Genomic DNA, 27,791 nt, shown 5'->3' with positions numbered 1-27,791 from the left:
GACCTCAGGGCCTTTGCACTGGCTGCTGCCCCGTTTGGAATGCTCTGATTCCAGATGTGTGTTTGGCTTGCAGCCTCTGCTCACCTATCTTCTTCAAGGCCTTGATCCCATGCTGTTTACTCAATAAGATGACCTCTGGTTATCCACACGAGGCAGCACCCTGTCATTTCCTGTCCCTGCTTACCTGCCCGGCTCTGTTTTGCTTTTTGTCATGCAGCCCGTGACAGTATTTGCTGGCTCATTTGCTTGAGAACAGTCACTCTGCCTGTTGCGCTCACTGGGGGAATGTTGAGTGCTCATAACAAGCCATAGCACACAGTAGGCATTCAGTACAAATTGCTTGGCCACCACTACCTGCGTGTCAAATCGCTTCTGCTCGCGTGGCCTCGATCCTTCCCCTGCACCTGTGTGGGTGAACAGCACACTCTCATGGGCCTGTCCGGCTCTCACACTCTGGCTGAAGGCGACCTCTGTACATGCAGGCTGCCCTTGGCAAGGAGCTGGCCCTTCATATTTAGCTCTCATATGCAGCTCTCACCCTCAGCATGATTTCGTCTTGGCAATCCCTGGCTGGGGCAGGCAGGACTTCAGAGGCTCATGGGGTAAAGCGAGTTTCTGAGTTCATCGGTGACGTACACTCTGTGGGGGCCGGGGCAGCCCCAGGCATGGGAGGTGGTTGGGCCAATCCTCAGCCTGATGGGTCCAGGCACAGTTCCAGGGTGAGTCACCGCTCAGTCCCTGCTCTTGTTTATTTTATGATGAAGGATGCCGACCGCAGTGGACATTCATCGTGGGCAAGGACAGCCCACACTTGGGGTTTCTCCAGTCTGGTTTTTGCTAAAGAGTTTGGGGCACTTCTGTTCAAGCCCAGTGGCCTCTGGTAAGTAGACAGCTGAGAACACTTGCTGGTATTTACTGTTAGGAAATGAACGGCTCAGAAGGGCATGGTGAGTCGTCTTAGGTGATCCCGGTGTGACAAGTAAGGGATGCTGTAGGGCAACTCTGGTGGGAGATTCGGGCACGAAGCTCCATATGAGCCTGGAGCCTCCAGGGTGACTAAGCCAAGGTCTGTGACCCCGGGGAACATGCACACTCCTGCTGTTCACCAGCCTCCTCCTCAGAATCCCAGAAACCCTGCAGACAACTGATTCAGGGACAAATGCATGTCCATTCTACAGATGAGCAAGCTAAGGCATGGAGAGTGGAAGTGACTTTAGCCACACTACCAGGATGGCTACCAGGGCTGCTTATCAGGCCTGCCATATTACAGCAGCCTGGAGTCAGAGGGGGCCAAACTGGGGTTCCCCTGAATCTAGAAGGTCCCAGGGGTAGGGAAAAGCAGAGGAGAGCCTAGTGTCTCCCGGGGAAGTGGGGAAGGCTGGCGTCAGCCAAGCCGCAAGGGAAACTGTCTGCCCACTCCCCCGCTCTGCGCCTCCCCCTCACTAATTGTAATCTAATTTGCTTGTTGCGCTCCTCAGCAAACCATGGGCCCCCTTTAATAAGTCAGCCTCTTCCCCCGACCCTAAGATTGTGTCCCTAATCAGCCAGTGTATCAGGAAGGCCCGCACTAATTGTCACGAGGCCCCACCACTCTCCTGTGTGTCAGGTGAGGGATGGCAGGGAGAGATAATTATAATCAGATCTAATTAGTAATTATAACAGATCCTGACTAGAAATTGTTTTCAGTTAAATATTCCCATAGCCGTGGTAATGGTCTCCAGGGCGTGCCGAGTGTACAGGCGCAGGGCAGGCAGGGGGCTTAGCCCTCTGTGGCTCTCACCCTCGACCTTCCTCACGGGGCGCAAAGGAGAGGGCAACATTCGGCTGAGGGACCAGGAGGCAGCTCGGTCTGTGGGCAGAACTGGTCCAGGCTGGTTCCCATGGGGTACACTGTCCCAGTATGCACCTGGGGTTGAGGCCTCTCATCGTCCCTGCCTTGAGAAAATGCTACTTGTTCAATGGCCCAGGACACTGAACATGGAAACTTTTAGATCATAAAGAAACCGTCCATTGCTAAGACAGCATGGAGTGTTTGCTGCTGGAATTGTTGTTCATTCGGATAGGATAGGAGGCATCGCCCAGGAGCATCCTGGAGAACAGAAACTGAGGGGAGTCACCCTCCACCCACACGGCCACCCAGCTTTTGTGCACCTGCCCCTGGACTGCCCTTTTGCTTCTTGTCACCAGCAAGCACTTGTGAAAGCTGTGGACTGCCCTACGTTCTGCTGACTGGGACCTAACTAACCAGCACTTTCTGCCTTCAGATCCATGCCCCTCAAGGTCTGTTCTTGGGACATGATAATCAGATATTGAACTTCCTCAAACACCTGCAATCGCTCCTCACGGCCCACAACCACGTTCCTCTTCAGCGCACCCCAAGGTGCTCTGAGCCCCATCCTGGGGATCAGGTGTGGACCCGCCACCCGTCCCCAAGCCCTGTGCTACACATGCTCTGCATCCAGGGTGGGGCACCTCGGGTGTTGTGCCTTTGATTGCGTGTTCATCCTTCATCTGCTGAAATCCAGCTCCTTTGCCAACTGAGAGTCCATAACCACTTCCCCTGTGGAAATGACCACTTTCTCAGTATTTTGTTTGTCTGTTCAAGCCTTTCGCGCATCCTTTTTTCTCTTGCTCCCCTGTGATAAACTCCAGAGTTGTTTTACTATTTCTGGCTCTCCTCATTGGATCTGGTCCAATACTCTCACATGCAGTGGGATTTCAGCAAGGTGTGGAGCCTATACACGTGAATGAATCAATGGGAAGTTTATGACCATTGACTGTATGGAATCTATGCGAGGCAACTGGGAAGGTGACCACCACTTTCCTGGGCCATGGCCTCGAACCTGTCTCTATTTTTGGGTGCTCTTGGGCTGCTGGAGGCTGCTTACATGGAATTTGGCTAGAGGATCCAAGAATGCCCGAATCTCACCAAGCCAGCCTTCCTGTGGCCAGCAGGACTAGTAGGCACCAGAAACAAGGATGGGTGAGCTTTATTTAATTAGAGCTAATTTCAATTTAAATTTCAGTAATGACTTGTGGCTCATGGCTGTCCAACTGGCAGGCACAGCTTGGCTGGGACTCTTGGGAGGCCCTGACCCAAAGTCTCATGGATGTCAAGCTATTCCAATGACTCACATTCATGTGATTTGGAAGGTGGGATGCATTTTTATTGTACTCTTATCTCCCTCAGTGCTGATGTGCAAGGCCGATCTGACAGTACTCTGCTAGGCTAACCGGGTAATACTGTGCCCTGGTCATGGTGGGAGGGTGGCGTGGTTTTACTTAATATACAGCCTCTTAATGGCTGCTGCTGGTCTGCGGCATTGTGCACCTGTCTGTATCTGTGTATAGGGCCCACATGTAGCCTTTCCCCTGCTGCTGCCTGCCGCTGCTCTAGAGATGTCTCCTTCTTGCTTTCCTGGATTGGTGCCTTGCTCAGCCTTCTTCTCTGGGCTTCACTTCTTTGCTGTGAGTCTTGCACTCTGAGCAGGTGTTTGAAACGCGTGCAAAGGCACTGCTGGCTTGGCCTTGCCGTGCTTCCCTGGCAGTGCTGGCCTTGAAGAGCCAGGGAGGAGCAGGGCGGATCTGCAGAGCCAGGCCACCCCTGGCCCTGGCACAGAGGCTGCCATGATAGTTCATTTGTCTCCTCCATGGGTGGGCATTTGGTCTGTGGTTGGCTGACCTTGGGGACCCATGCTTCCTGCAGTGGAGTGCCTGAGCGTCCAAACCCCAGGTTGGCTTCTAAGTCCAACTTCCTGGTAACATACACCTTGGGAGTCAGGGGGTGATGACTCAAAATAGGAGGGTCCCTGCCACCCATATGGGAGACCTGGATTGAGTTCCAGGCTCCTGGCTTCTCCAGCCGCAGCCGCTGAGGAAATCAGGAGTGGACCAGTGGATGGGAGATTTCTGTATTTCTCTGGTTTCAGATAAATAAAAAGAAAGAAATTAAAATTTAAAAGCCCCCTCCTTTTCTCTGTGTTGGCATCTGCATAAGGAGAGGAGGAGCCAGTGTGGGGCCAGGAGCCGCTTGCAGGGGCTGAGGGGCTTGCTTGGCTGTGAAGGTGACCAGGAAAGGACGGCAGAGTGGCGCAGAGTCCGTCCCAGCTTGACCTGGGTCCTGCTCAGAGGATGCTGCCACAAGGAGAGTTTTCTACCAGGTAATGAATGCTGCGGCTGGGCTTTGAATGCAGGCAGCTCAGCTCCAAACTCCTGGCTCTTCCAACTACAACAGCTGTTCTCGAGCGGGCATGTACTACCCACTCATCTGTGACGCATCCACTCATTTGTGCAAATTCCACTCTGCCTCAGCCCGCCCCAGAGCTTGCCCTAGTTGACTCTCTAGGCACAGCTGGCCTGCACCCACCCTTGCTGCCGTGCCTCCTTTTCCCATACTCTGGACTCTGCCTGGGCTGGCTGAGATCAAGAGAAGCCATCTAAATGCTGGCAACCTAAAAGCAATGAGGAACCACAGTGAGCTATCGTAGGGAGGGACAGGCGAGGCCACGTGTTGCTGAAGACAGCAGGCACCACATGAAACAGGCAGATGAGCTCACATGGTCCCATCTTTGCAAGATCCTAATGATTAATATAATCCACCACCCCACCCAGCCCTGACTCAAAACTTGAGTCATGGAATAGAAGGTAAAAAACTGGAAAGATCCTGAGAGCTCCCCAGAGCCCTCTGGGTGCCCGCTCTGCCCTGCGGTTGGCAGCTATTGCTTGTGAAGACAAGTGCCACCATTGCAAATGGGCTCTCCTTCAGAAGATCCGGGGCTGCAGGGAGCATGCACTGGGCCCTACTCACTGGACCAACACACGGGCTAGGGAAGTGTAGGGTCCTGGACCCCACCACACCTGTACTGAGTATGATGCCCCTAAGGCCAGGGTGGGAGGAGTGGGCAGCTCCTGCAGTCCAGACCAAGCCGGGAGAAGCCAAAGCCTCTAGTTGGGCACACTGTGGAAGGGAAGCAACTCAATTAAGCCCTGGTTCATGACGAGTGCTAAAAACCTCCCTCCAGAGAACCGTTCTCTGCTTCGGATTTTGAAGAAGGGCTGAAGAATCACTCTGTCTTTTCGCCTTTGGTCCTCTGTCTCCAGTCAATAAATAAGTCGGAAAGAAAGGATTTGTGAGAAAACAGAAGGCAGTCAAAAGGTAAATTATGGGCTTAACAGCCCCTCGGAGACTGGCACAGACTCGGACGGGCTTCCTGGTTTGATGCTGGCTTCTTCTCTAAGCCAGACTTCCTGGCGCTCCCATTGGCCCCTCCGAAAGGTAATGTTTAAAACTGATTTCCCTTGGTTGTATTTCATTGGTGTAGAAATTAAACAGGCTGTTACATTACAGCAATCACATCAACATTTCACCTACCTTTGCCTTAATTATTTTTCTGTCTTGCCAATGGAACCTGTTTAATAAGATTTATAGGTGGCGAGGAGGTGGGGTGAGCCCGTGTGTGGTGCAGACAATGGGGCGGGCTGATTTCCCTTCGTTGTCGGATGTCACTGGTGTAGGAACACGAGCGGAAAGCTTTGCAGCATTTCAGTAATAATAATGTCAGCTTCTCACCTGCCTTCCCCTTAATTATTTTTCTCTCTCACTCTTGCCACCTGAACCTGCTTAGATAAGATTGCCACCCAGATAAAAACCAAGGGCTCTCATTCTTTTAGGCAGACAAGCTGCTTTTTCACGGGTTCAGCGTGAAAAGGGAGCTTGTGTTGGCAGAAAAGCTTTCTCTTAGATCTTCACGGGGAGGCTTCCCGGCCTGTGGATCCTGCATGGACCCAAAGGTGACGTGGAAGGAGCCATGCAGCTGGATGTGAGTGCTGAGCCGGGCACCCTGGCCTGGGAGACAGGGAGAAAGCTGGAAGCGGGAGAGGAGTTTAAAAAAAAAAGATTTATTTTACATTTTTATGGGAAAAGCAGATCTACAGAGAAAAGGAGGGGCAGAGAGAAATCTCTTCTGTCCACTTATTCACTCCCTAAGCGGCCGCAACAGCCAGAGCTGGGCCGATCCAAAGCAAGGAGCTTCTTCCGGGTTTCCTACATGGGTGCAGGGTCCTAAGGCTTTGGGCCGTCCTCTATTGATTTCCCAGGCCACAAGCAGGGAGCTGGATGGGAAGTGGAGCAGCCAGGACATGAACCAGCACCCATATGGGATCCTGGCGCATGCAAGGCAAGGACTTCAGTCACGAGGCTACCACGTGGTGCCCCAACATAAAATGAATCTTTAAAAAATGAATGAAGAGGTGGGTTGTTATGGACTGAGTGTTCATGCTCTCCTATTTGACAGATGGATGTGGCAAAGTCCTACCCCTCAGTGTGATGATAGCTGGAGATGAAGCTTTGGAGGGTGATTAGGGTTAGACCAGGTCATGAGGATGGGATTCTCCTCCCTTGATGGGATTAGCACTCTTTGTGAAAGTGCAAGAGAGGGTTCTCTCTCTCTCTTTCTCTCTCTCCCTCTCCGTGCACCAAGGACAGGAAATGCCAGAGTGTCACCTAGAAGCACTCTAGACTGGTGCCCTGCTTCCAAATTTCTGGCCTCCAAAGCTGTGAGGAGTGATTGCTGTGTGAGCTGCCTGCTCTTTTTCCCATAGCTTCCCAAGCTGACCGAGCTGTTGGTCTAGCTTATACTTGTTGGGGGCTTACTGACTCCTGTGAGATGTGAAACTTTTCCCCAGAAATACACATATACTTTCAGACTATTGAATCCAACTGTACAGGAGCAAAAGGCCTTGTGCCAAAGCCATTGGTGTCATCCTTGATTCCTCTTTCTTTGGGCACTGCCTGTCCGTCAGTGCCACTGCTGCTGTCCCCACCAGAGTCCCTTCAACTCTCATCTATGTTTTTGTAAGCACTTCTTCAAAGTCCTCTGCCTTTCTTCTTTTACAAACAGTTCTCAATCTAACATGTAAGTTACATTGGTCCCTCCTCTGCTTAGGACTCTTTGGTGGCACTGTTTTTTCATTGCAAGTAGGGATTCAGTGCCAAGATCCATAGCCAATTCTTTTACCCCTACAAGGCTTTTTCAAAGGGCCTCTTCTGTAGAGAAGATCTGAGTTGACCCATGTCAATTAAAATGAATGCAAAAAAAATATCAGGCCCAGATTACTTCTGGTGAATTATATCAAGTAACAGTTGTTCACAAAGTCATCCAGAGGAGAAAACAATACTTGTCAACTCAGTCCGCAAAAACAATAATTCACTGAGAAAGCAAAAGGCATCCTAATGAAAGAGAACTATAGTGTCGATGAAAGCCTTCAGAATACGAGCACGTGCAATCAAGCCACATGAAAAAGCTTTTATGCTGTGGCCCAAAAGATTTTATATCCCAGGAATTCAAGGTTGGCTTGATATATGAAAACTAATTAATGTAAAATGCCAAGTTAATGGGATAAAGGACAGGAGCTGCATGATTATCTCAATAGATGTACAGGAGGCATTTCAGAAAACTCAACACCATTCATGGCAAAAAGGAGCAAAATGGGAAGAAAGGAAGTCTCAGCCTGATGGAGGGCATCTTTGAAAAGCTTTCAGGCTTTGTGTGAAAGACTGGATGCTTTCTCAGAAGACCAGGAGTAAAATCATCACTTCTGGTCACCACAGAACTAGAAGTTCTGGACAGTACAATAAGGAAGAGAAGGCATCATTGGAGAAAAAAAAAAAAAACCAACTGTCTTTATTCATAGATAAAATGATCCTGCAAGGAGAAAACCTTAAAGAATTCATGAAACAACCATTAAATCTAAATAGTGAATTCACCCCAGGTTATAGGATCCAAGATCCATATGCAAAAATCAATTGTATTTCTGTCTATATTGGAAATACAGGTGGTTTGAAAGTAAAATTAAGAGAACAATGAAAAAGAAACCAAACTGGCCGGTGCTGTGGCTTAGGGGATAAGGAAGTTTCCTACAACCGGGAATCCCACATGGGTCCTGGAGGTTCGTATGCTCCACTTCAATCCATCTTCCTGTTAATGTGCCCGAGAAACCAGTGGAGGATGGTACCCATACTTGGGCTCCTGAATGGGAGCTTTAGAAGCTCTTGGCTCCTGGCTGCAGACTGGCTCATCTCTGGCTGTTGTGGCCATTTGGGGAGTGAGCCAGAGGGTGGAAGATCCTTCTCTCTCCCTCTCTGTAATTCTATATAGTAGTAAATAACTATCTATAGTAAATAATGTTATTTACTTAAATAAACATTTAAAACAGAAAACTATTTCATTCACAGTAATATCACAAAGAGCAAAATAATTAGAAATTAGCTTAATAAAAAATGCACAGGATGCACGCTGAAACCTACAAAACATTGCTGAGAAAAAGTAAAGCTCTAAATAAACATAGACATTCGACATGCATACAGGGGTAGACTCAATCAGTGCTAACATGGAAATTCTTTGCAAGTTCATCTCCAGAATTCACACAATTCCTACCCAAATGCTAGGAACCATTTTTCCCTAAGTTGATGAGCTGATCCTACAACATATATAGAAATACAAGAGCCCTGAAATCACTGAAAATACTTTGAAAAAGAAGAGAGTTGGAGGGTTCACCATAGCTGATTTAAAAAATTTCTCTACAGCTACAGACATGAGGATGGTGTGGATGTGTTCTAAGAACAGACGCGTGGATAATTATAATTAAGAGTCACTACATGTAAGAACAGTCAGTTTCAGACAAAGACGCAAAGGCAGTTCGGTAGGAGAGAGAAGACTATGTTTCAACAAGTGATATGGGACAATTGGCTAGCCATAAGCAAAAGTGATACATATAGGCCCTTACCTCACAAATTACACAGATACCAACCTGAAATGAATCATGGACTAACTGTAAGCACTAAAACTATGAAGCTCCTAGAAGAAAATATAACAGTAACTCTTTGTGGTCTTTAGTGTGGCAGAGTCCAATCCAATAAAGAAAAAAAATGAACAAATTAGACTTGAGTAAAAGCTTTTTTGTGATTTAAAAGTTACACTTGAGGAAAGGAAAAAGACAAACTACAACCTGAAGAAAATATTTGCAAATTGAGGCCAGCACCATGGCCTAACAGGCTAAGCCTTGCTGGCATCCCATAGGGCTCCAGTTCAAGTCCTGGCTGGTCCATTTCTAATCCGGCTCTCTGCTTAAGGCCTGGGAAGACAGTGGAGAATGGCTCAAGTCCCTGGGCCCTGTACCCACATGGGAGACCTGGAAGAAGTTCCTGGCTCCTGGCTTCAGATTGGCTCGGCTCTGGCCATTGCAGAAATTTGGGGAGTGAACCAGTGGGTGGAAGACCTCTCTCCCTCTGCCTCACCTTTTCCTTATGGAACTCTGCCTTTCAGATAAAAATACGATAAATCTTTGCGAATCATGCATATGGTAAAAGACTTGTATTCAGAGGATATAAATTCCTACAATACAATAAGATAAATGACTAAACATGGACAAAACAGGGGCTGGTGTTGTGGTGTAGTGAGTTAAACTGCCTGTGACATTGGCATCCCATCTGGGAGCTTGAGTCCTGGCTGCTCTGCTTCTGAACCAGCTCGCTGCTCGTGCGCCTGGAAAAGCAATGGGAGATGGCCCCAGTAGATGGCCCCTGCCATCCATGTGGGAGACACGGAGAGATCCTACGATCCTGACTTCGACATGGCCTATCTTTGCCAACTGCAGTCATTTGGGGGAATGTGCCAGCAGATGGAAAATCACCAAAATTACCAGGTGATTTTGGTGATGGAAACTGCTTCCATGCCAATTTGGTGATTTCTCAGCTGCTCACACGGTTCCTGACATATTTACATATGGAGAGTTCTTTCTTTATATAAACATTTACAAACACCTTGATCGACTTGTGAAAATGTGACACATTTTTGGAAACCAGCCTGCATGGGTTGTGGGGCTCAGCTATTTATTTCTGTGAGATGGAGGTAGCTGTGTCAGGTCCTGAGTACCTGTGAACCTCACACTTAGAAAAGCTCCCCTCCTCATGTAGAGGCCCAGAGTGTTGGGGAAGGAAGGTGTGGACAGGCCCCTGAACAGGAAACAAGCTGGGTGGAAAGTGGATGCTGCAGGTTTGGGGGTGTTGGCTCCCAAGGTGGGTCAGGGAATTTTGAGAAACTTTCAGTTCACAGTCCAGGCGATCTCTCCAATGAGCGTACCCTGGGACAGTGGGAGGACTCAGGCAGCCCGAGTCCAAGATCTTAATGGGGAGTCAGCTACACAAATCTGAGCAGAGTTGGGAAAAGGAGTGGGCCATGACTCAGTAGGATATGGGTTTCATGCGAGCTTAGGAAAAATTAATGAGTCTTTTTGTGTTGAGCTTCCTCATCCATAAAAGGGCCCCTGGGAAATGGGGTAAAGGAAGCACGTGTGTGGATTTACAGTGTAGCGTGTGGGGTGGACAAGAGTGCAGGCTCACCGGGGTAGCTATTTCCCACCTTTTTCTCTCCATGTAGTACCAACAGATGTGTTGCCCTTGCTGTGCACAGAAGATGTGCATGGATTTAGTTCTCTTGTCCCTGCCCAGTGGTACCCTGTCAGGGAAAAGCCGCCTTGGACTTGGGGCCTTTCCAGTCCCAGACGGACAGGTTTCAGCATACATTCCATCTTTGCTCCTATTAGCATCTTGTTTAAAGCTTCCCGTGAGTAAGTCAGTCCCCTGCCCTGCATCTAACATCTTGCTGTTATTCTCACCCCATCCTGTCTGAACCTTTTGCTCCTGAAGGAGCCCTGACTTGCAAGGCCAGTTCCCACTAGACTGAATCTTGTCCCTTCGCCTTATACACCAGCAGGCTTGGGATACCCTCACTTGTCCTTCTTACTAATGACACCTCTGCTGCCTCCAAGGGTGGCTTCAAGTGGAATTCTCTCGTTGCCTTTGGCCTTTCAACACTCTCCAAGATCTGAGATTTTACTATACTTAGCATGCATGTCATGAAGTTGAGGTTAGGAGGAACTCGCAGTTCCTTCTTTGCCTTTTCTCAGCCATCATATTCACGCTCTTATGTGTAGCACTCCCACAGGGTAGCCAAGCTTTCCAAGTGTATGTGAAATATGGCTAAACTTTGCACTATCCTTACCAACTTCTAATTATCAGGTATTCTTCCCCTTTGTGACAATCCTAGCACAACTAAGACACTACCACGTGCCTTCTTCCTGGGGTGGCAGGAGTTCCCACAGCAGTCTGTGATACACGGTGTGGGAGTCTCTGTCATGCAAAAGAGACAACTTTAACTGTCCTGTCCTCTGCATCTTCCCCAGCCCACAAATCCTTGCTTGATTTCGGAATTGGAACATTTGCTAGCCTTCCGATCAGGAACTGCTTGCTTCCTGCTAGAAACAGACATGTGGAAAAACTCAGCCCCTGTTCGGATGCTCTCAGAGACTGAGAGCCCGTTTCTCTACCATGCTGCTGTTTTTTTTTTTTTTTTTTTTTTTTTTTTTTTTTTTTTTTAATGATAGAGATGAAAACCTTTCTTACTGCCCCCAGTTCTGTGCTCCAGAGCTCCACAGAACAAATCTATTTCCCTTCCTCAAATATTTGAGAGGGACCCTATTTCCTTAAGTCTCCCCCTTCAGCAAGCAAAACCTCCCGTTTCTTTTAATTGTGTACACTGGCTTATCTTTAGGTTTTGTTCCAGGGGCCAAGTCTGCGCCCGAATTCAGTGCCTTACTCTGTCCGTGGCGCTGACAAAATGCCAGTAACTTGGGCCAGGCATTGGGTTTGGTGGTACCAGAGGGTGTACTGGCCACTTGATTTTCTCTGCGCTTCATCTTCCAGGCTAGAGCTAAATCATGATGGTTGTCCTGGTGTCCCTGGGGCAGTGTGCATAGGGAGAGTGGATAGCAGGTTCCTGGAGATCTTCCCATCACCCTGTATGCACACGCTGTGCGTGTGTGTTGGGGCAGCACAGAGCTGCTGCTATGTGTGTTCCACACCCAGAGCCTGCAGAGATGTCACTGTGGTGTGGGGGTGATGAGGAGGGCATTTTCAAGAGCCACACAGAGCAATCCTCAAGTGATGAGAAAGGGTCTGCAGATGCCTCTCGGCACCTGGTCCCTGACACAGGTCCCATCAGAGCACTAAGATAACAGAAGCATGATGTTTCCACTCCTGAGGAGCAGTGCTCAGCTCAGAGCTTGCTCTTGACTCCCTGCCAGCGGTCCTCTTGTTGTGTGCCTCTGTGGTGTTTCGGCCTGACCTGGGGCAAGAGGGGACCTTCCTTAGGTCTCAGCTCCTGCCTCCTCTCTCAGTGCCTCGCTCTCCCTCTCTGATTTTAGCCTCTGTAAGTCTGCCTTGAGTTGTGTGACTTTATCTCTAAACTTCCTCCTTCAACTACACTCCTCCCTGGCCTGTTGGCTGTAGGGGGAGGCTTCCATTTAGTGGCATTTTCCTTTCTCATTTCATGCTGTAATGGAGATTCATTGCCAGTTTTAAATCTGTAATTTGCCATGAAACCCTCGTCTCAGGCTCAGTCTGAGGTCACAGCAGAGAAGGAGTGGGCTATTTTTAGTCCTGAGAGGGCTCCCTGTCCAGCTCCAGCCTCTTCAGGCTTGCCCAGGCTGACTCTGGACCAAGACCCAAGGCTGACACCCGGGAGACCTGGAAGCTGGAGTGGGGAAAGTGGTGATTTGTCACGGGGCATGGACTGGCCTGGCCTCCCTCTGTCTGCCAGGACTGGTTTCATCTCCATTCCGTTTTTCATTAAGGGGATCCATAGCCAAGAGAGGCCTCACACTGGTGACACCACGCTCCAGCTACTCTGTCCCTTCCTGGGGCTGGCATTGGATGGCACTCAATGCTTCGATCAAGTCACTAGGAACTTTTCTAATTCCCAACAGGCACTGAGTCTTGCATCTTGCCTTCAAGAGGGGATGGTGATGTGGTCTTATCATGTATCATATGGTGCTGTGTGCACGTGTGTGCATACTAGTGCATTTGTCTTCAAAGTGAAGATGTCTGTGTATGTGACTATGACTGATACATGAATAGGGAGCCTTGCACATAGCCCGTGGCTAGCAGAGCTTCCTGACAGAAGACTCCAGGCAGAGGGCACTGATTTTCTGTGCATTTTGGGCCACATAGGGATGCAGGAAGGTGCACCAGGCTGGAAGGACTAGCCCTGTGAGTGGCACAGAGGAGGGAAGGCTTTTTTTGTGGTGGTTGTGCACTGAAGGCTGTTGGAAAGCGGCTTGGATTTCATGGGCAGCTCCAGAGCAAGTCCGTGCCTAATGGCAGACGCCAGCGGATCAAGGCCCTGACTTTTGTGAATCTCCATGGTCAGAGCTGACACTCCTCTTCGCTGAGGGGTTGAGCCTGCTCAGCATCTCCCAGGGTCATGCTTGGTTAAAGCATCAGAAGGACACATTATCCTTGCTCTGAGAGCAGGGGGGAGGGACTCAGGAAACAATGAGCCTCATGGTGACCCCCAACCCTGAGCAATTGAGGGAGAATCACAGTCAAATTGTGGAGTGGATTTCTACTCCATCTTTCTAGCTCCCGGGCTACTTGAGAGAACACAGGGCCAGGGAGGTCGTGGGTCATAACCCATGTCTCGTGGATGGAGCTGGCATGATGGAGTGAGAATGGGGCTTCCCAGATTCCTGGTGGGATCCTTTGTTGTGCTTGGATCTGAGGTCTTCAGGATTGCCCTGGAGAGCTCCTGTCATTTGGTGATGGGAGGGATATGAAGTCAGAGGAGGAGCAGGAGACACCTTATGTGGGCTCTGAAGACCCTACCTTCCCTGGGTGGGTGTTGAAAGCCAAGGGGGAAGTGCTGGGCCTGGTATAGCCACAGGGGCACTGCCTCTGGCTCACATGGACAATGAGCACTTGGATAGCTTCTGTTGGGCTTATAGCTCACCTGAGAAAGGTCACTTAGCTGGACAGCTCATTGAGCCAGTGCATCCCAGTCACCCTTGGGGTAGTGGTACACCCTTCTTTCCTCAGGTCTGCTACTTGATGAGGACCTGGTCCAGCCCCTGTCACTTACTTCCAGGGAGGAGCGGGAAAAGGAGGGGCTGAGTTTGACTCCATCCCAATGAGTCTCTGCCCCCTCTGGAACCTTGACAGTGCTTAAATACCTGTGAATACCCCTTCCTCCTGCCTTACTTCCTGTCGTGGTGGATAGACCAGGGCTAAGGATCATGGGCAGACTCCTGGTATTCCATGGAAGCTGAGATGGAGGCGGGTTGGGAGGAAGGTTGGGAGGCATCATGCAGTTTAACAGGACAGGGAGGGGGAGGGCAGCAGAAGGGAGCACTCAGAGCCATGTGGCTCAGAAGTCAGATCATCTCAACCTGAAGGCTGTAGGGACCTCCATGAAGACCCCTCATTGCTCCAGGCCTCCAGCAACAAGTTCTGTGGGCAGCTTCTTAGCGTGGCATAGGGTATGGAGTCCATGATGTGGACCTGAGATCAGGTTCCCCCTACCCCTGGAAGACTGACCATGGTTGAGAAGAGAGACACTTTAACTAACTCATAGCAATTTAATGGCCCCAGCTATGGTCATCTTCTCACCTGCTCTGCAAGAAAGCAGAGTGAAGCTGGGAGGGTAACGATGTGCAGTGGCTAAAGGGATGGGGAGAAGAGGAGACTGGGAGTGGGCCTGGCCACCATGCAGGGCAGAGTAGTGGGTGGGAGTGGACAGGGAAGGTGGCAGGGTGGGGTGTGTGTGTTGGGGGGGGGTGTGGGGAGCTTAGAGGAGGCTTCAGGGCTTCAGGAGATAAGAATGTTTGTTTGCTCTTCTCTCCCATCTCTGGCTGGTTTGCTGCCCCTATTTGGGGGCGGTGATTGCAGGGTAATGAATGTGGCAGGAAACAGGCACACAGCGCAAATGAGATACGGCACCTAAGACCAGGCTGGGCCCAGGCAAACCATGCTTAATACGGAGATAAGGAAATCAATTCTGCTTGTCTTCCTGGGCGTGCGGCCGGGAGGGGTCTGAAGGAATTGTGGCTTTCGGCCTCGCTTGCTGTGTGGAAAAGCTTCACCAGGCCCTGGGCTGCACCCCTGGGAAGAGGGAGCTGCTTGCTGATGTCTGTTAACATTACTCAGTAATAGCAGGAAGAAGCACAGTTGGAATAATGACAACCCCTGCTCATGTGTCTTGCTTTAGAGCAGGGCACTGTTCTGAGATGTGCTTTACCTACAAGGGACTTTAAAGTTCATAGAAAAGTGACATTACAAAATAAGTGGGTTTTTTTTGTGCAAAATAATTTCAAAATCCTTGGATAGCCTTTTCACAATGCACATTTTTTATGAACTTTTTGAAGACCTCAATGTATGAGGATTAAAAAATACTTTTGCAGCAAAATAAACCTTAAAACTTTTTTAGTTTTTGTATTTGTTTATTTGAAAGGCAGAGTGACAGATGGTGAGAGACTAACAAAGAGAAACACGGATAAATGAAGACACACAGCGCGATCTTCCACCCCAGGTTTACTTCCCAAATAACTGTAACAGCCAGGGATGGGCCAGGTTTAAATAAAGCTAGGAGCTGGGAACTCCATCTGAATTGCCCACTTTGGTGGCAATAGGAGGTGCAGGTGTCCCAAGTGGTGTTTTAACCACCATACCACTGCCTCCCAGGTGAATGAGCAGGAAGCTGAATTGACAATGAAGTCATCTGCAGCTATCAGATACAAGCATCCCAAGGGGTGATTTAATCTGTGGTACAGTACCTTCTCCTCCAAGAGAATTTTGTGTATTTGAAAGGGGGGGAGGGAGGGAGGGAGGGAGGATGAGATAGATAGATAGATAGATCTCTATAATCTGCTGTTTTATTCCTCGAATACCCAAGACAACTGGTCTGGGGCCCTGGCTGAAGACAGGAGCTGGGAACTCAATCCATTCTCCCACTTGGGTGGCAGGGACTCAGGTGGTTAAGCCATCCATCATGGCTGCCTCCCAGGGGGGTACACTGGCAGGAAGTTGGGACTGAAACTAGAGCTACAGCTTAAACCCAACAACTCCAATATGAGAGGCAGGTGTCCCAAATGGCATTTCAATCACCATGCCCACCTGTTTACCTTTTAATTCCATTTTCCATGAACATTTTGAAGTACCCTCATGTGTTATTAACTCTTCTTTGTAGTCCTAAGAAGACAGGACGATTGCCCTCATTTTACACTTGGAAACAGGCACAGAACAGGTAAATGACTTGCCCAAGGTCACACCGCTATGAAGAGGCACATCCAGGTTTCAAGTGCAGGTTTCTAGTAATCTAGTTTCTAGAATCTGAGCTCTTGACCTTGAAGTCACATTGCCTCTTTTAACCCAGCCCTACCTAATGCAACATGACTTTCAGAGGTGCTTGGCTCTTACTTCTGCCAGGCACTGTTCTTCATGAAAACTCACTCCGGTTTTCTCCTAGGACTTGTTGTTTTGGTCACCATGATGGACATTTCCTGAGCTGCTACCTATTGTGCTCTCAGGCTGCACAAAACATGCAAGATGCCCCAGAGAGACTGGGTGGCGGAAACAGACACGAAAAGAGGTCTTCTCTGCAATGTGCCAAGTGTTGTGAACAAGGTGTTTCCAGAAGGAAAAAGATGGGGAAACCACCAGGCCTTGTAAACTTCAGGGAGGGCTTCCTGAAGGAGGACCTGCCCAAGATAAGTCTGGAAAGGCAAGCTCATGTTAGCCAAAGGAAGATGTTGGGGAAGGGAATTCCAGACAGGAATACAGGGTGAAGGAGGTCCAGAAGTATGGGACATTGAGGTTGGGGGGGGGGGACAGGGGAGTCGGGGTGTTCAGATTCCTGCTGGCCAACTTGCCTTTGTCACGGTGATTGTGTTTGAGTTCTTTGCAAACACATTCTGCATAAGCGGTTTAGAAGCTTTTGATATTGGGGGTTAAGTTGCCACCTGTGATGCTGGCATCCTATATGGGTTCCGGCTAGAGTCCTGGCTGCTACGCTACCAATCCAGCTCCCTGCTAATGTGCTTAGCAAAGTAGGGGAGGATGGCCCAAGGCCTTGGGCCCCTAGATCCACGTAAGAGATCCGAAAGAAGCTCCTGGTGCCTGGCTTTAGCCTGGCCCAGCCCTGGCTATCGAGGCCACTTGAGGAATGAACCAGTGGATTAGTACCTCTCTTGCTGTAATTCTTTCACATAAATAAAATAATAAAACCCTGAAAAAATGAGCTGCACTCTGGGGCTCTTGTTTCAGCTCTGTCTTCACTTGCTATGTGACCTTGGTTTAGTCACTGTTCTCTGGATCCCTGTATCCAAAAGGTTGGAAGACGGTGAGCCTGGTGATGCTACCAGTGCTGTGGACATGATGGCCCACAGTTCTCCTGGCAGGAATGTGGCCAGAGGCATTTGTGTTTTTGATAAATTAGCATGTTGGGCCCGGTGCAGTAGCCTCACCTTGAACACACCGGGATGCCATATGGGCGCCAGTTCTAGGTTCTAATCCCGGCAGCCCTGCTTCCCATCCAGCTCCCTACTTGTGTCCTGAGCAAGCAGTGGAGGATGGCCCAAAGCCTTGAGACCCTGAATCTGTGTGGGAGACCCAGAAAAAACTCTGGTTTCTGGCTTCGGATCGGCTCAGCTCAGCTCCAGCCATTGCAGCCACTTGGGGAGTGAATCATCGGATGGAAGATCTTTCTTTCTGTCTCTCCTCCTCTCTGTATATCTGATTTTCCAATAAACTAACCCCCAAATAAAGAAAAATGAGGATGTTAAAGCTGCATAACAGATTAGACTTTATCTGTTGATCCCTCTCAGGATTTGGAGCTTGACATCATTTTAAAAGATGCCCTCTTTATTTGAGTCAATGTAGTTTCCATCTGAAATACTTCATGCTGATTCATAAAGTCTTCTTTCTAACATGAGCCACAAGGCAGCACAGTTAATATGGAGAGAGAGACTGGGGAAACGCTCCTTTTTAATTCTTGAATGCCGTCTGACCCTCTTCCCTCCACTGCCAGCTTGCCCCAGCCCCGACCCTGTCTTCACTGTTTGCATTTCTGACTGCTTAAAGACACACTCTGACTGCTGATCACTCACCGACCATTTCGCTCCCTACTAGAAAGTAAGCTCTACCACGGCAGGAATGGTTTCTTTCGCTCTCTTTTAAAAGAAATTATTTATTTTTATTGGAAAGACAGATTTACAGAGAGAAAGGAGATAGAAAGATCTTCCATCCATTGGTTCACTCCCCAAATGGCCGCAATGGCTGGAGCTAGACTGATCTGAAGCCAGGAGTCAGGAGCTTCTTCCTGGTCTCCCATGTGGGCTCCCACTAGGACCATCCTCCTCTACTTCCCAGGCCATAAGCGGGAAGCTGGATTGGAAGTGGGGCATTCAGGACATGAACTGGCATCCACATAGGATAATGGTACTTATAGCTGGAGGATTAGTTAATTGAGCCAAAGTGCCAGGCCCTGGCTTTCTCTTTTGTTTATTAGTGAACCCAAGTGCCTAGATCAGTACATTAAAATGGAGTTTGGAAAATTAAACCCTTGGGTTACTCATTTTCCTTTCCTCTTTGCTCCTGACTGGACAGGTGAAGTGCAATACAACCCTTACAGTTCTGGTCTTGGGACTGCTGAGATGTTGGATTTCTGATACGACCATCAAGAGACTGAAGAGCTAAAGCCAGCCCCTGGTGCTTCTGTAGGTGAGAAAAAGAGCAGTGTATGTGTGTGTGTGTGAGGTGCGGGATTCTTTGCGATTATTATTTTTATTATCACCATCTAACATGAAGAAACACAAAGCCCATTTAGTCATTCAATTAATAAAAATCCAAATGTCATTGCATGTTGTGTGTGCCCTGTATGGCATGCTAGTCGTGGAACTGGACTGCAATGTCCAGTTCCAGCCCTGGGGCCTTGCCCAAGGTCACACAGTGGGTCTGCTGCAGAGGGTCAGCTGCCTAGCCCGGCAGCTCTTCCTATGAGAGACCTCCACTCTGCCCATGTGCACAGGGGTCCTATGATGCTCAGCTGAGCTGAACCTGCAGATGGCGCAGAGAGCCAGGAAGCTGAACACAGAGGGAGCTGCCAGGAAGCTCCCTGGGGTTAAGGCATACAGCCAAGTCCAGAGCCCAAGGACTGGATGGGCCTCAGAGTGGGCCCATCTCCAAGCCTCACAGCGAGACACTGTCGACATCAATCGCATCCATTACCCTCTATGTCTCGGTCAGCACACCAGTCCAGGTCTCAGGGGGAATGGCCCATTTTCCTAAAATAGTTGGTGTAGCGTGTTGGCCTCCTTCTTGTGGAAGTGATGGCCTCTTGGGAGCCGGCCAGTTCGGAGGGGTCATCTTTATCATCACCTCTCATTCTACCAGTCAGGTCAGCGAGAGCCAGAGAGGCTGAATATAAGACCCAAGATCACTCAGCTAGTCAGTGGTGGGACCAAGGCCATGGCTTGTACATCTGCACTACTGTGATTCCTGAGCTCTTCTGTGACACTGGCTTTGCCACCAAGGGAGCGGGCCAACTGTGGCCCTGGCCTTGGGCTCCCTAGTCTTGCCTCTTTCAGTTTTGCCAGCTCAACCCTTTCCCCAGCCTTCCCTCCTCAATCCCTGGCCCCCTCTCTTCTTCTGTCTCCCAGGGTAGCAAGAGCTCAGCTATAAGTTGCTCCTTGCCTGATTACATCTGAGAGCTGGAAACACAACGCTAATTAATGTGTCTGTGACTGTGGGCCCAGCTGCCGGGCGAGTGCCCACGCCCTCCCCAGGCCAGCAGGCTGTGTGAACTGGCCCTCCAGCTTCTCCGAGCATGCTGCTGGCAGATGCATATTTTAACAATGCACATCTGCTGGCTATATAATCTCTCGTATTTGCCCTCCTCACTTGGCGCTTTGATGGAAGACCCCTGGAGGCCTCCCTGTGTCCCAGCCAAAGTGTTTGCTTTGCAGTTCTGCTGGAATACCATCTGATTCTGCTCTTCTGTCTTCTGTAGGTTCTAATCAGACTCTTACTTTATTTAATTAAAAATCTATCTCAGGCAAATACAGACTAAATTAGGAAGCTCTCTTTCCTGGGACACGGGGAAGGCAGCTCTCACGGGGACCTGGCTGGGACATTTTTCTGTGGCTGCCATGTCACTCACAATAAAACAGCTGGGGAGGTGGCTGGACTGGGGTGGAGAGTATCTCTCTCTCCTCTGTCTACCCAGCCCCTATATTCATCCATTGCCCACAGGTGCCACTCCTGCACCTAGAAAAACTCAGCCAAGCCCTGGGTCTACTGGACCAGCTTCAGGGTCAGGGGAACTGGGTGGGGGCAAGCAGCCTGGGAGAACCGGAAGGCAAGCCTGGGGCAGCTCTCTCTGAGGCTTAGTTGGCTCAGGAGCAGCACGTGACGCTGCTGGAAAGGGCTCTCAGCGATCCACAGAGGGCATCCTGCTGGGAACCCCTGGAGGTGCTCCTTCTGTCTCTTCAGCTGGAATAAATATCTCCCTCCACCCCTCCCTCCCTCCGCAACACCTGGGTTTGTGCCCAGAGGGCAGTGCCAGGCCAGGCCACAGGAGACAGAAGGGAAGAATGAACGTCTCTGTGACGCAGCTACCCAAGACAAAATCAGGTGTGATCAGACTGGATGCCACGGTCCTGCTCCGAGGAGCCTGGCTCCTCACCAGCCAGACAGACGCAATGCTGCTGGCACTTAGGACTGGGAGACTGGGTAAAGAGCATGAGTTTGGTTGAAAACCTGGAGCTGATGGCTTTACGTTTCTGAGACTGAATTTTCTGACCAGCAAGAGGTGCTGGCTAATGCACATTTTGAGAGCATTGGCCTTTGCTATCTTTCAGGGTAGTGGAGAGGAAGGAGGGTAAGAGGCAGGGTGTGGCTGCTGAGCGAGACGCACTATACAGACATGATGCAGACCAATCTTCAAAAAGCCTATGGAAAATGTACTTGAAGAGAAGTCTACTTTGGCACAAAAAAACTTTAGGACTGGGTATAGGAAGGGGGTCTTGAAAAAAGTTCATGCAAATGCATGATAAAATAAAACCTTACATGGACTGCATTTTTTTTTTTTTTTTTGCAGAAAAATTCATGTATCTTTGAGTTGCATTTGTTTTTTCAGGAACTGTGGGGGATGGCTGCTACTTCAGGGGGAGGTTGGGGTTATGGATGGCACTGGGGGTCCTTTCCTTGTAGCTTTCCCTGCCCCTGGAGCACCAGGAGCAGGGTCTTCCAAGGCTGGCAGGCATCCTGTACCTTGACTTGGCAGTTCTGATCTGATCTTGAGTTTTGCAGCCCTCAAAATTGGGATTGGCTCCTATAGGCTCCCTCAGTCCCTTTAGACTCTTCTAGACCCGTTCCCCATTTCAGGAGAGGCTGGAGGGCTGCTGCTCCCTGGAGAGACCCCTAGGACACCTTGCTGCACACATGCAGGCAGAATGTGTCAGGCCAGAGGGGACGCTCAGGCCAAGGGAGGGTCTGGTCTCAAGAAAGACAGCTCTGTGTTTGCTAAGCGGTCCTCCGAGGCCGCTTGGCTACAGCACACAGCCTCCCATGCCCTGCTGTGTTTGGCTATGTAGATCTAAAGATAACCTGACACTCTCTTAAATATTTCATCTCCGAGCAGTGTATGCTGTGCTGACTGGGAAGAAGCTATGGCCAGCATCTGACTGTTGTCCAAACTTCCTTGCATCTGCCCCAGGCTTCCCTCTCCAGTGGCCCCTGTGCCACTCCCTAGGCATGCCAGGTGGAGACTCTGGCTGACAGAGATGGCAGAACAGGGCAAGGAGCTCTTCACTTCTTTGAGTCCCAGTTTCCTGCTCTGCATCGGTTTTGAAAGCTAGGCATCTACTTGGCACGTGGGAGCTGATTACTTATGGACAAGGCCTGGTGTCCAAGGCCCTGCTCTTTGGGACGTTCACCTGGGAGGAGCCAGCCAGGCAGGGGTGGACTGTAAACCACAACCTGGCACGCTAGGATGTCACTGTGAGCAGGTGTGCTTGCCCAAGTGAAAGAGCAGGGACCTCTTTGCATGCGGGGCAGGCATAGGCTTCTTTCCGCAGGACCAAGCTACAGAGAGATGGAGGGGGAGAAGGCTGATTTGCAAGAAGGGCCTGAAGGGGCACTTCCTAGGGATAACCTGAGAGCCAGGCTTCTTGGAAAGCTGGGAGGGAAGGGAGCTGGTATGAGTCACACGTGTCCCTGCATGTTGTGGGGAGGAGCAAGCTTGAGGCTCATTATGCAAGGGAGGTAGGCAGAGAGGGTTCTGGTACCACCTGGGGGAGGGTCAGCTCAGAAACCAGGGACTTACACACCATGCCCCATCCTCCCCCCTGCCCCATTGCCTGGCACTGATCTGTCCTCCAGCACGCTCTCAGTGCCAGCATAAGCACTCAGGAGGAGTCCTCCTTGTCTCTGTGAGAGGTAGTCACCCTCAGGGGTTGAGCGCCGTTGTAGGTCATTCGGCCTTTGCCTTCTGAATTACTAGAGTGGGAACATTCATGTTGAGTAGGAAGAGGGACATGTGCTCCTTAGTGTTCAGGGGAGAGTGTGCCTGGAGCCCTGTGGGATGCTGCCACATTGCAGTCTCTGTAACGTGGCAGAGAGACCCTTCTTGGGGCTGAGGCTGGCACTTCCTGTGTGTCCCGTGCACGTAGATGGCTCTTACCTAGGACAGTGAGACGCGCGGGGCGGGACCGGATGGCAGCCTGGATGGCCTGGCACTCGTACACGGCGTCATCCTGCAGCTCTGCCCGCAGGATCTTCAGGTGGTGCTCCCCTGACAGGTGGTTCCCCACCACCAGGTACTGAGGGTAACCTGAAGAGACAGCAGGCAGATGGAAACATCACCACAAAGACCCTCTTCAGAACACGTCCAGGCGGCGCCTGGGGCTGCTACAAGCACTGGCTGTGCTCAGTAAGCAGGCGCTGCAAGAGACAGGGGCTGCAACACCTGACCCCGGAGGATATGACCAAGGGGGCCCTTGGTGGCTGTAGCCCAGGATACTTGATGTGCATAGTAAGACAATTTGCTTGTTTGTTTTCTTCCTGTCTCCCCCTCACCCACTTGTGTCCACTCCTCCTCAAGCCCCTGTTTCGTCCCTTGGAACAAAGCCACTGAAGCCTTTCCTCTCTGGCCCTAATTGTTTCTTTTTTCTTTTTTCTTTTTTTTGCATCTCACACTCTCCGGATGGCTCCACTGTTAATTTCTATGCTCGCTTAACTCTGAAAAGGTTTATGGTCGCACTTAATTCATAGACTTAAGTTGTTCACTGCTTCAGGAAGATGAGAACTTAAACACTGCTCTGTGAGGACCAGGTGCAGCACAGACCTGCGCAGCAGCCTGCCCCGAGGCTGGCCGGGTGACCGATGGCTCAGGACCCCTATCTCACCGCACCAGGCACAAAACCAAGATTCCCCCCCACACCCAGGGTTTTTGGTAGTATGTGTGTATGCTTTTCTTAAACTTGTATTTTCCTAAAAATATATTTTATTTGTTTGAGATAGAGAGTGCGGTAGGGCCCACCTGCTGGGTCACGTGGCTACGGCTGGGCCAACCTGAAGCCAGGAGTCAGGAACTCAACCCAGGTCTTTCAAGTGGATGGTGGTAGGAAGTCAACCATTTATTTATCTTATTTATTTTTTAAAGAGTTATTTTTACTAGGAGGTCAGATATACAAAGAGGAGGAGAGACAGGAAGATCTGCTGTCTGCTGATTTACTCCCCAAGCAGCTGCAACGGCTGGAGCTGAGCCAATCCGATGCCGGGAACCAGGAACCTCTTCCAGGTCTCCCACACGGGTGCAGGAACCCAAAGCACTGGGCCGTCCTCGACTGCTTTCCCAGGCCACAAGCAGGGAGCTGGATGGGAAGCAGGGCTGCTGGGATTAGACGCAGTGGCCATATGGGATCCCGGTGTGTTCAAGGCGAGGACTTTAGCCGCTAAGCTACTGCGGTGGGCCCAAAAGTCAACCATTTATTAGAGCTATCACCTGCTGGCTGCCGAGGAGCTGGAATCAGGGAGTGGAGCCAGGACTTTGAAAGCCAGAACTCTGCCATGGGATGTGGATGGCCTAAGCAGTGCCTTAACTGCCAAGTCAGACACCCGCCCCTGTTGCTTTTATCTTTGGGAGAGTTGGAGCAACTTTTATTGGAGAGGAAGCGAGAAGAGATGGAGCTGCTGAGTGCGGACCCACACGGGCGGTGAGTATGGGAGGTGGGAGTCAGCTATGGTTTAGCAGCTGGCCTGTGTGTTGATGCTGTGATCGGTGAGAGTGGGGTGTCTGGGAGGAGAGAGAGGGAAACCTGGGTAGAGTGAGATGCACAGAGAGGAGACAGTAACAGCAGAAAGGAAGAAATGAGAGAGAGAGAGAGAGAGAGAGAGAGAAGGAAGGACAGAGAGAGAGGAAGAGGGAGAGAGACTGACAGCTGGAGAGACGTTTCTGTTTCAGGGTGGCTGGCAAGCAGCAGCCTTGGCCTGCGGCCCGTGTCCAGGAGCCCTGGTCACACTGCACCTGAGGGGGCCTGTTCCAGTCCTTCCCACTGCTGCCCCACGCCCCAGGGCCTGGTTAAGCACTTAGGAGGTGCTTGGGACACTCAGGAACTTTGGGGCCCTCATACCACTGGTGATGAATAATAGATAACTGGAAGTTTGAGGATGATAAATCATTGATCAGTTTTGCTACTGCTGTGTAGAGCTGAATATAAATGCCCACTTATGCTGGGGCTGGCGGGCAGGCAGATCCCTCTTCCCCGCATGGCAGGGTTCACCAGCCAGTGGCTGTGTGGGTTTACACCCGCCGCCCCCCTGCCCTGTGCTCTCCCTGTTGGGCTCCCCTCCCCTCCTCTCAGCCACTCCTCTGCGCCTTGCAGTCTCTGACACTGACCTCTGCAAGCTGCTCCTTCTGAAGTTTCCCACAGGGCAGAAATGGGCCATAGGAAGAGAGGAGGGGAAAGATTTGGCCTTTGTATAATTTAGAAAAAATGATGGGAAATAGTTGGATGGAGATCTCCCATTTACTGGTTCAATCTGCAATAGCAGGAGCTGGGCCAGGGCTAGAGCCAGAAGCCAGGAACACACTCCAGGTCTCCCCCATTTGTGGCAGGGACCTCAACTCCTGGCTCAATCCATGATATCTCTCAGGGTGTGCATTCGCAGGAACCTGGAGTCAGGAGATGGAGCTGGGTATTGAACCCTGATATTCTGAGATGCGATGTGGGTGTCTCAACTGGCATGGTAACTGCAATGCCGCATAACCAAACTGGCCTTCTAAGAGAGGATGAGGGCTTAAAAGTGTGTTTGTGTGTGTGTGTGTGTGTGTGTGAGAAAGAGAGAGAGAGAGAGAGAGAGAGAGAGAGAGAGAGAGAGAGAGAGATGCAAGACCTGTTTTCTAATATTCCAGTCTCTTGGATGGGTGAGATGTCTTCACGTTGAAGCAGTATTAGCGCCAACAGGCTGGGATATTATTTCAGAAGGTTCTTGACTGTTTTAAGGGTTTAACAAGGACCTGTGCTGCCACAGAGGGTAGTGAGATCTCCACCACCAGCTGGATTCAAGCACAGAATGGAGGATCGCCTTACAGAGCTACTGCAGGGTTGCTGGCTGCACTGGATCAAAGAGTAGACTAGGTGAGCTCCAAGATTTCTTTTGCTCTCACAGGCCAGGGTCTTTGAAGATGGCGGGGACAGAGTTTCTACAGGGTGGGCTATGCCAAGTGCCATCAGTGACCCCTGCCAGGCTCCTGGGCCTGGTGTGTGGGTGCTTCCTGAGCAGCTGAGCCCTCTAGGCTCACATCTTCCTGGCCATCGTGGTCCTCACGAGCTGGTTGACTCTGTCACTGCAGTTGCGCAGACTAGCCAGAAATGCTCCCTTGCATGGGACGCACCCCAGGAGCCCAGGTATGCTGCACCTGCTCCCCACAGGGCTAGAGCCAGGGGCTGGAAGTGGGCTGAGTCCACTGCCTGTCCTGCTGTGGCTGCTGCTCCCAGCGTAGCGCCCTGCCCTTGCAGCCCGGCCTTTGGCTCCTGCGTTCCTGTGATGAGTCCCTGGTTTCCTGCAGACATCTTGGCTGGAGCTGATGTTTTTGTTGTCTTGCAAGCGATCAGCAGCAGGATTTCACTTTCATGAGCTGCTGAAAGCATCAGTGATGGGTTTGTTTGTATTTGCCTAATTAGGCGGCGAGCTGGGATGCCATTCCGAGGACTGGCAGAAGCCTGGCGAAGCACAGATGCAGAAATGGAGATCCAGAGAACGTTCTAGCTCCCTCCCAGGTATCTGACTCTGACTGCTCCGCAGGGAGGCTGCGTTATTTGAAATCTTGATTCTTCAACTGGATTAGTTCAGGTCAAAGGCCAGCTCTGTCACTTCTTACTTCTGCTTTCTTGGGTGAGTTTTTCTTTTTAAGGATTTATTTATTTTTGTTAGGAAGGCAGATTTACAGAGAAAGATGTTCCATCTGCTGGTTCACTCCCCAAATGACCGCAATGACCAGGGATGAACCAATCCGGAACCAGGAGCCAGGAGCTTCTTCTGGGTCTCTCAAGCAGATACAGGGTCTCAAGGGTTTGGGCCTTCCTCTTTCCCAAGCCATAAGCAGGGAGCTGGACGAGCAGTGAAGCATCCAGGATAGGTACTGGTGCCTATACAGGATGTTGGTGCTTAGAGGCAGAGGGCTAGATAGTTGAGACAACATTCTGGTCCCCTTGAGTGAGCTTTTAACTCTGACAGGCCTTAGTTTTCTTATCAGTAAAATGGGGATAATACTTACACTTCATGGGTTGTGATAAAAGTTAAACAGCTTAGTTTATGCAAAACACATGACACAGATTTAGCAACCAATTAACGGTGATTTAAATAAGCAATAAGGAAAAAAAACCCCAGAAATATTTCTTTTTTTTTTAAAAAGTCATTTATTGGGCCCAGCGTGATAGCATAGTGGTTAAAATCCTCGTCTTGCATGCGCTGGGATCCCATATGGGTGCCGGTTCTAATCCCAGCAGGCCCCGCTTCCCATCCAGCTCCCTGCTTATTGCTAAGGAAAGCAGTAGAGGACGACCCAAAACCTTGGGACCCTGCACCTGTGTGGAAGACCCGGAAGAAGCTCCTAGCTCCTGGCTTTGAATTGGCTCAGCTCCAGCTGTTGTGAACGCTTGGGGAGTGAACCATCGAACAGAAGAGCTTCCTTTCTGTCTCTCCTCCTCTCTGTATATCTGCCTTTCCAATAAAAATAAATTTAAAAAATTCACTTATTTATGCTTTATTTTTTATTTGAAGTATGTGTATGTCTCTTTCTCTCTCTCTGTGTGTGTAAGGGGATAGATAGATATCTCCTATTCATTGGTTCACTTTCCAGAATTCCTGCAAAATGTGGGACTGGGCCAGGCGAAAGCCAGGGCCCCATAAAAACCCATCTGAATTTCCTATGTGGGTGGCAGGGACTCTGCCACTTGAGCCTTCAGATGCCTCCGAGGGTGGGCGTTAAGCAGGCAGCTGGACTTTGCAGTGCAGCCAGGACAGTCCCGGCATGCAGGTGCCCCAAGCGGTGCCTTCATCAGCGGCACAGCCTCCAAGCTTATGTCTAAAGGGAGAGCTGACAGGGTGTGTGTGCTGCTTAGGGTTAGTGCATTGGGTCTGCTTACACAACTGAGTCCCTTTCAATTGTTACTTTTGTGTGCCTATCAAATAAAGGGGAAAATGCTGTTTTTCTTCTCTCTCTAATCACTGTAGACTTATGAGATACTGTTTGAGAATACTTTAGTTTCTTCAAAGAAAAATGTTCTATCAATACTAGTGAGTGCATTTATAAATAATTTTCTTTGAATTTTCTGATGTTGGTGACCAGAGAGATTTTTTATTTTTAACTTCTTCAAAGGTTTATTTATTTGGAAAGTAG

The 27,791-nt window shown here is 50.0% G+C and overlaps 1 protein-coding gene across 2 annotated transcripts in view; it reads right to left on the bottom strand.

The window, feature by feature from the left end:
• The window catches only part of KIRREL3 (kirre like nephrin family adhesion molecule 3), a 110,930-nt gene that overhangs the window by 49,679 nt on the left and 33,460 nt on the right, over positions 1 to 27,791 (bottom strand). For both annotated transcript variants that reach the window (XM_004593290.2, XM_058664117.1), the window contains exon 3: positions 22,569 to 22,718. In XM_004593290.2, coding sequence (XP_004593347.2) covers positions 22,569 to 22,718 — 150 coding nt within the window. The remainder of the gene's footprint in view (positions 1 to 22,568; positions 22,719 to 27,791) is intronic.

The sequence above is a fragment of the Ochotona princeps genome, chromosome 4 (assembly GCF_030435755.1).
Source record: "Ochotona princeps isolate mOchPri1 chromosome 4, mOchPri1.hap1, whole genome shotgun sequence".
NCBI lineage: Eukaryota > Metazoa > Chordata > Mammalia > Lagomorpha > Ochotonidae > Ochotona > Ochotona princeps.
The sequence above is the reverse complement of the archived record's forward strand: the minus strand, read 5'-3'. Positions and strand labels throughout refer to the sequence as shown.